Genomic DNA, 7,720 nt, shown 5'->3' on the forward strand with positions numbered 1-7,720 from the left:
GGAGGAAGGAGGCGGGGTGGGGAGGTTGTTGGATTTAGAGCCGGGCGGAGATCGCTGAGACTCATTCCTCAGGAACAAGGGTCGGGTGTCAAGGAGACATTTTCACACCAGCTCCCGTCCCCCGCCTACGGTGGGTGGGATCGCACGGCAGAGACAAAGGAGATCAGTAGGGCCGGACATAGCTGCGCAGGGAAGTAGGGTGTCAGTTTGGGGTGGTGGGCTTTTGCGGGGGCTGTGGGGGGGTTATATTTAAACTCCCAGAGCCGTTAAGTTGGTTCGTACTCTGATGCGCGCGCAACCAGGGTGGTGGCGGAGTGCGCATGCGTGGTTCTGGGGCGAAGGGAACGCGCGCTCGCCGTGCGCGCTCGCGGCCGGGTGGTAGTGGTGGAGGAGAAAGGGGTCGGCGCACGCGCAGTTGAGTCCTCGAGTAGTTCGGGTCTCGCGGGCATCTTGTTTTGGTCTCGCGGGCGAGTGGGGCGCACTTCGCGGGGAGGCGCTTGGGCGCGAGACTAGGCGAGAAGAGCAGAGCTGCGCGCGCACTCGGGAAAGGGGGGGAAGGGAGCAGGGTCCAGGCAGGGGGGGGTTAAGCCCCCTGATCCCCCTCGTTACCCCGACTGGGACGGAATAAGGGGAGGAAATGATCGAGATGGCGGCGGAGAAGGAGCCGTTTCTGGTGCCGGCCCCGCCGCCGCCGCTCAAAGATGAGTCGGGCGGAGGGGGCGGCCCCACGGTGCCGCCGCACCAAGAGGCCGCCTCTGGGGAGCTCCGCGGCGGGACGGAGCGTGGTCCGGGTCCTTGCGCGCCATCTGCGGGGTCCCCGGCCACTGGGGTCGGTCGGGAAAGCCCCGGGGCCGCGGCCACGTCCCCTGGTGGTCCCCAGGCGCAGCAGCACCGAGGGAGCGGCCCCCAGGCGCAGTCGCACGGGGAGGCCCGCCTGTCGGATCCCCCGGGGCGAGCCGCTCCCCCGGACGTGGGGGAGGAGCGCCGGGGAGGGGGCGGGACAGAGCTGGGTCCGCCTGCTCCTCCTCGACCCCGCAATGGCTATCAGCCCCACCGGCCACCTGGGGGGGGCGGGGGTAAGAGGAGAAATAGCTGTAATGTAGGGGGAGGCGGGGGAGGCTTCAAACATCCGGCCTTCAAGAGGCGCAGGCGGGTGAATTCGGACTGTGACTCTGTGTTACCCTCCAACTTCCTCCTGGGGGGCAATATCTTTGATCCCCTGAACCTGAATAGCCTCCTGGATGAGGAAGTGAGCCGCGCCCTCAACGCGGAGACCCCTAAGTCATCCCCCCTTCCGGCCAAAGGGCGAGATCCGGTGGAGATCCTCATCCCCAAAGATATTACTGACCCGCTCAGTCTCAATACTTGCACTGATGAGGGCCATGTAGTTCTTGCTTCGCCACTCAAGACTGGTCGGAAGCGGCATAGACACCGGGGACAGCACCACCAGCAGCAGCAGGCAGCCGGAGGGAGTGAGAGCCACCCCGTGCCGCCCACAGCCCCTCTCACCCCCTCACTCCACGGGGAGGGCGCCTCACAGCAGCCGCGGCACAGGGGCCAGAACCGGGATGCCCCCCAACCCTATGAACTCAACACAGCCATCAACTGCAGGGATGAAGTGGTGTCTCCCCTTCCATCTGCTCTGCAGGGTCCCTCAGGCTCCCTGTCAGCCCCTCCCGCTGCCTCAGTTATGTCTGCACCCCCGTCTTCCTCCTCCCGACATCGCAAACGTCGCAGGACTTCCAGCAAGTCGGAGGCAGGGGCTAGGGGTGGAGGCCAGGGTCCCAAGGAAAAGGGCCGAGGGAGTTGGGGAGGCCGCCACCACCACCACCACCCACTGCCTGCAGCAGGCTTCAAAAAGCAACAGCGCAAGTTCCAGTATGGGAATTATTGCAAATACTATGGGTACCGCAATCCTTCCTGTGAGGATGGGCGCCTTCGGGTGTTGAAGCCTGAGTGGTTTCGGGGCCGGGACGTTCTAGATCTGGGCTGCAATGTGGGCCATCTGACCCTGAGCATTGCCTGCAAGTGGGGCCCGTCCCGTATGGTGGGCCTGGATATCGATTCCCGGCTCATCCATTCTGCCCGCCAAAACATCCGACACTACCTTTCCGAGGAGCTGCGTCTCCCACCCCAGACTTTGGAAGGGGACCCGGGGGCAGAGGGTGAGGAAGGGACCACCACCGTTCGAAAGAGGAGCTGCTTCCCAGCCTCGCTGACTGCCAGCCGGGGTCCCATCGCTGCCCCCCAAGTGCCCTTGGATGGAGCGGACACATCAGTCTTCCCCAACAATGTTGTCTTCGTCACGGTAAGAGGGTCCAGAGGCTCTTGGAATAGGGGCCAGCTGTGAAGATGAGATTAAATGGGAATGTAGCAGGGAAGGTTATGACCCAGATCCTCAAAAGAGGGGTCTGGGTTGGCAAGTGAGAGCCTCTGCTGGGCGTCTCTTCCCTCATAACCTGGAAAGGTGGGGTCTCTACCTTGGGGCATTGACCCTGGAGTCCTTTGTCATGACTGCAAGGATCTCTAAGATAGAGGAGGACTCTTTTTGCTCTGCTCCCGGCTTGGCCTATAATCCACACTGGTCCACCTTCCCTTCCCTTGAAGGCTACTGCTCACTAGGGAATTTGATCAAGGTGGAACTTGGTCCTCAGGTTTACTGAAGGAGCCTGAGAATGGGGTTCAGGCATGGAATGTCTTCTAGGGAGGAGATTAGGGTAGCAGCAGGCTAATATTGGCGTTTCTGCCCTTTGATAGCCAACGTTGCTCCCATCAGCGGCTTTTGTTTTCCTAGACAATTTGTTGAAGAGTGTCAGGAACCCAAGTGGCTTGGCTGTAGATCCTCTCCACATTGACCCTAGATAGTGGGAGAGGGAAGAACCAGAAACTCCTCTGCAGAGAGGAGAGAGTCCCATGCCCTGCAGAGTCCCTTGACCGAACACAGCTCCCCAGAGAACACTCCAGTTAGGCCACCTGCTGGGATCTTTGGCATTGTGTTGGGTTAAGCCTGAAGAATGTCCTTTTTAGAGGGTTGTGATGAGCTTATCTTCTAGAAAAGGCTTCCTAAAGGATGTGGCTCTTCATTTCTGTCAGAGAAAGGAAAGAGCCTGAAACTTTGCCAGCCCCAACTGCAGGGAAGGAACCACAGGTCTGCCTGTGAAACCTGGGTTAGTTACCCTTGCAAAACCTGCAGTCACTCCACTTAATGTCTGTGGGTGAGAATAAGCACAGGATACGGTCCTGGGACTCTAGCTTTGGAAGACTTCATGGATAATTTGCACCTTTAAAAATTACTCAGGCTTCCTCGACCTTTTTTGGCTTACCACCAGTAGGAAGAAGCAGAGGCAGGAAGGTGTAGAGGAGAAAACAAAAAGAGGGCAGGCACCTTTTGGGAGTTAGTCTGAGAAGAACGTTGCCGCGGGCTAAAGTGAGGTCGCAGGACTGTATCGGCCTCAGAGCAGGTTGCCTGGGAGCAGGGGTTAATTGATTCCCTCCGTTGACCTCGCTGCCTATTCTTGCCCTCAGGGTAATTATGTGCTGGATCGAGATGACCTGGTGGAGGCCCAAACACCTGAGTATGATGTGGTGCTCTGCCTCAGCCTCACCAAGTGGGTGCATCTGAACTGGGGAGATGAGGGCCTGAAGCGCATGTTTCGCCGGATCTACCGGCACCTACGCCCTGGGGGCATCCTGGTCCTAGAGCCCCAACCCTGGTCGTCGTATGGCAAGAGAAAGACCCTTACGGTGAGTTGGGTGTTGGGGGAATAATCATTCCTTTGGTTGAGGCAAGAAAAGTCCCTGAGGTGGGCATCGTCCTTGGCCAGGGGAGGCGGCAGTATGCTGAAGTGGTCCCTTGCCTCTCTCCTTAGGAAACAATCTACAAGAACTACTACCGAATCCAACTGAAGCCAGAGCAGTTCAGTTCCTACCTGACATCCCCAGACGTGGGCTTCTCCAGCTATGAGCTTGTGGCCACACCCCACAACACCTCTAAAGGTAAGGCTGATTTATTTTGTCAGGGAGGCTGGTCCTGGCTGAAAGAGTGCAGGCCCCCATGGGGACTCCTGAGGTGCTGCCAACCCCTTCTGATCACTTTCTCTCCCCTCAGGCTTCCAGCGTCCTGTGTACCTGTTCCACAAGGCCCGATCCCCCAGCCATTAAGTGGCCCCCTGAACAGAAAGTGAAGAGGCTGCCCTCGCTGCTCATAAGGACCTGGGGGAAGAGGAAAGTGTCCCAAGGTCTTTCCTTTCTGACTCCAAAAATAGTTTCCTTTCTTGGATCTGCAAAGAAAGCTTTTCTTCCGTTGCTGCCTCAGCCTCCTCCCTATGCCTCTGGCACCTGCACAGCCAGGCTGGCTGTGCTGGAGTCACCACCATCTTCCTCTCCCCCAGCCTCCCAGGCTGGATGGCATGGACTGTTTGCTGACCTCTGTTCTCCTAGGGCATGGGAGGTGGGAGGATATTAAATTCTCTAGCTCTTTCCTCCTGTTCTCCCAAGGAGAGAGATTCCCATTTCTCCTTGGCCGTTGTCCCTAGCTCTTGTCCCTAGCTGCATTTCAGTGGACCATGGATAGATGGACTGAGGGTTAGAGGGGGAAGCCTGGCAGGGAGGCACGCAGGTACTGTGAAAATCCTTCCCTCTGCCCTCCCCCAGTGGGAGAGGGGGTTGGGTTTTGAATGTGAGAACAGCACAATAAACTTGATGTCTAGGGCAGTGGCCCCCACACCTGTGTCGGTATTTTCTAGCTGGTGGGGGATGGGTGGTGCCTCCCACCAGAACCTGTGCTGTTTGTCTTAACGTCTCAAGGCAGACAAGTTTTTCAGTGGTTGAGCTGATTGTTGAACACTACTGAAGTCCACACGCAAGTACACAGAAGCCTAGTCAGGAAAAGGTGTGTAATGCAAATTTTGGTGTGGAACTTGGAGTCTGCCTTCCCTCCCCAGAAAAACCCTGTAGAGGCTTTGGGCAGAAGGCTAACTTTTTGGTTTTTGTTAGATTTCTGAGATGGAGATTCATTCTGTCGTCAGGCTGGAGTGCAGTGGTCTGATCTCGGCTTACTGCAACATCCACCTCCCAGGTTCAAGTGATTCTCCTGCCTCACCCTCCCAAGTAGCTGGGATTACAGGCACGCGCCACCATGCCCAGCTAATTTTTTGTATTTTTAGTAGACATGGGGGTTTCACCATGTTGGCCAGGCTGGTTTCGAACTCTTGACCTCAGGTGATCCACCCGCCTCGGCCTTCCAAAGTGCTGGGATTACAGGTGCGAGCCACCGCACCTGGCCAGAAGGCTAACTTGGAAAGAGTTGATGGTGGAGGTGGGCAAAAGTGCTTTGGATCAAATGCTCAGGGATGGGCCAGCACCTTTTTCGTGCTGTGGAATCAGACTTACAGGCAATTAACAACATGAAGCTCTTTGGGGGCTTGTTAGGTGTTACTAGAACTTCGAACATACTGAGTATTCAAGTCAGGTGTAAACAGGATGGGCAAGGCTCTTAAAGGTAAAAAGCAAGGAGATAATTTCAGTAACTCAGTGCAGACAGCTGGCTTGCAAGCTCCTTGAGACAGGTAATCATGGAAGGTTTCCGTGAAGTGTGATAGGCTGGGCCCTGCGTTTTGAGAGATCAGAGTAAGTGATGCAGAGAACAATCGCTGCCTGATCAAAAACAGGCAGTAGCTGTGGCTGAAGTCGGAGAGGCAGGTAAGGTTGTGAACGGAGGAGTATCTAAGTAAACCTCTAACGTGGACAGTGTTTTCCACTTGCCATGATTCTACCAAGTTCCAAAAAGGCCCCCAAACTCGACTTCCAGGCAGCTTCCAACCTGAGGCTAAGTGGATAACCCTCTAGAGAGCTTTTAACCCCATTTCATGCCTCCAAGAAGAGTCCCATTTATTAGCAAAATTACTTTATTCTAACAGTTTAACACAAAAATACGAACTAGCCCTCCAAGCATCTTTGGGGTCTACGCTTCCCATCGCCTCAGTGTCCGGTGCATGAGGAAGGTGTCCTCTGAAGGGCGGGGCCGGAGTTGAAGTCGGAGAGGGGGCAGACCGTCCAGGGTCAGGTGTGGAGATTCATAAAATAGTGTTTCTGGGTCACACAAGATGGTCATGTCTGGCCCCGGCCCAGGTGGCTCCTGTTGAGAGGTGGGGCCCAAAGCAAGGTTACACTTTGGGAGGAAGGATCCGGGTAAGGGGGTACATGGAGGAAGCCCCACACCCACACCCCATCACCTTTGGGTGCGGGGCTCGAGCCTGTGGCGGCAGGAGAGCCAATTTCTCCCTGAGCGCGGCGTTCAGAACCTGTTCCTCCGGCACCTGCAGGCTCACCAGGTCCCGGAAGAGCCGCTTGGAGCGCGGCACGTTCAGCCCTGAGAGCGCAGCGGGGGCGGAGGTGAGCGGCGCTCCTCGCCCCGACTCCCGCACGCGGCCGGCCGCCCGCCCCCCTCACCCTCGGACACGCTCTCCTCCAGGCCGCAGCGGATCTGGAACGACTTTCTCAGCTGTTCCTCCACGGCCTTCGCAGCATCAAAGGGGCTCCCGGCTGCGGCCCGCAGCTCCAGGCCCAAGGCCAGGCTGCTCTGCAGCACGGGCATCTCCAGCTCCTGCGGCAGCGCAGGCTCCGGCTCGGACCGCACCGGGGAGGGTGGCGTCAGGCGGAAACGGACCTGGGAGCAGAGGGCAGGGCAGTGACTAGGTGGGCGCGAGGCCGTCGCGGGCCGGCGGCCAGCCTCCTCCGCTCACCTGTCGCCGCTGCCGAGCCTCGCCCCGCCGCTCCGCCCGCCCTTTCCGCCGCCCAGGGCTGCCGTGCCGCGGCTGAGGGCTGTCGGGCCGCGGGCTCAGGCTCAAGTCCAGGCCGGGCTCGGGCACTGGGGCTCGGAGTTCCGGGACTTGGGGCTCCGGGGGTGGCCCCGGGACCGCCGCGGCTTCTTCCCCGTCCGCCGACTCCAGCTCTGACTCTCCACAACCCATCATCTTTGGAGGTGCCTTGAGGGTGCGGGGATGCGGGGGTCGCTGGCGGTCCAAGGGTCAGGGGACACAGCCTGGCCACCACCTCCTTTCCCCCGCCCCTCCTAGACGCCGCTACCGGAAACCGTTAACCCTTTCCTTCGGGGGCGGAGTCAGCAGCCCCACCCACCCTGTTGACGCTCCCAGGCGTCATTTCCCTCGCCCAGTCCCCAGGTTCCCAGCGGGCTTCCGCACTCACAGCCTTGGCACCGCCCCCAAGCCGAAGTGTTGGAAGCACTCACAGCCTTGGCACCGCCCCCAAGCCGAAGTGTTGGAAGTACTCACAGCCTTGGCACCGCCCCCAAGCCGAAGTGTTTTTGAGATGGGGTCGGTTGCATCCCTACGGGTCCTCATCAGGGTCACTCCTCCTCTTGAAAACTCTGCTATGGCTAAGTTGCCCAGAGGAATCTTAGTCCTGTTAGTGCTGCGATGCCCAGTGCCCAGTGTGTCAGTCCTCATTCCTGGGGCGCCAAATGGGGCAGCCTTTTTTTTTTTTTTGAGACTGAGCCTCTCTCTGTAGCCCAGGCTGGAGTGCAGGGGCGCGATTTCGGCTCACTGCAACCTCCGCCTCCCAGGTTCAAGAGATTCTCCTGCCTCAGCCTCCTGAGTAGCTGGGATTACAAGCGCGCCACCACGCCCGCCTAATTTTTGTATTTTTAGTAGAGATGGGGTTTCACCATGTTGGTCAGGCTGGTCTCGAACTCCTGACCTCG

General features: G+C 58.5%; 2 protein-coding genes across 3 annotated transcripts; one reads left to right on the forward strand and one right to left on the reverse strand.

Annotated features, from left to right (window-relative positions):
- The first annotated feature begins 247 nt into the window (after positions 1 to 247).
- Positions 248 to 4,725, forward strand: MEPCE (methylphosphate capping enzyme). Its single transcript, XM_030797254.1, has 4 exons — positions 248 to 2,308; positions 3,526 to 3,744; positions 3,870 to 3,996; positions 4,109 to 4,725. The coding sequence occupies exons 1-4, from the start codon at positions 638 to 640 to the stop codon at positions 4,159 to 4,161; spliced, it is 2,070 nt and encodes a 689-aa protein (XP_030653114.1). The 5' UTR covers positions 248 to 637; the 3' UTR covers positions 4,162 to 4,725.
- Positions 4,726 to 5,888: 1,163 nt separating this feature from the next.
- PPP1R35 (protein phosphatase 1 regulatory subunit 35) lies at positions 5,889 to 7,185 on the reverse strand. 2 transcript variants are annotated; one of them, XM_003278095.4, is made up of 4 exons: positions 6,744 to 7,184; positions 6,451 to 6,667; positions 6,234 to 6,370; positions 5,889 to 6,136 (listed from the first exon to the last, which is right to left on the reverse strand). In XM_003278095.4, the coding sequence occupies exons 1-4, from the start codon at positions 6,972 to 6,974 to the stop codon at positions 5,963 to 5,965; spliced, it is 759 nt and encodes a 252-aa protein (XP_003278143.1). In that variant the 5' UTR covers positions 6,975 to 7,184; the 3' UTR covers positions 5,889 to 5,962. The 2 variants fall into 2 exon arrangements, with proteins under 2 accessions (XP_003278143.1, XP_030653149.1); XM_030797289.1 differs by lacking the exon at positions 6,234 to 6,370 and having other exon boundaries at positions 5,894 to 6,136; positions 6,744 to 7,185.
- Between the last annotated feature and the right edge of the window lie 535 nt (positions 7,186 to 7,720).

Source organism: Nomascus leucogenys, chromosome 17 (genome assembly GCF_006542625.1).
Source record: "Nomascus leucogenys isolate Asia chromosome 17, Asia_NLE_v1, whole genome shotgun sequence".
Classification (NCBI taxonomy): Eukaryota; Metazoa; Chordata; class Mammalia; order Primates; family Hylobatidae; genus Nomascus; species Nomascus leucogenys.

Coding starts and splice junctions, on each gene's coding strand:
- MEPCE (XM_030797254.1), top strand. CDS start 638: ATGATCGAGATGGCGGCGGAGAAGGAGCCGTTTCTGGTGCCGGCCCCG. Junction 2,309..3,525: donor ACAATGTTGTCTTCGTCACG/GTAAGAGGGTCC, acceptor TCTTGCCCTCAG/GGTAATTATGTGCTGGATCG. Junction 3,997..4,108: donor ACCCCACAACACCTCTAAAG/GTAAGGCTGATT, acceptor CTCTCCCCTCAG/GCTTCCAGCGTCCTGTGTAC.
- PPP1R35 (XM_003278095.4), bottom strand. CDS start 6,974: ATGATGGGTTGTGGAGAGTCAGAGCTGGAGTCGGCGGACGGGGAAGAA. Junction 6,371..6,450: donor GGAGGAGAGCGTGTCCGAGG/GTGAGGGGGGCG, acceptor CTGCGCTCTCAG/GGCTGAACGTGCCGCGCTCC. Junction 6,137..6,233: donor CTCGAGCCCCGCACCCAAAG/GTGATGGGGTGT, acceptor ACCTCTCAACAG/GAGCCACCTGGGCCGGGGCC.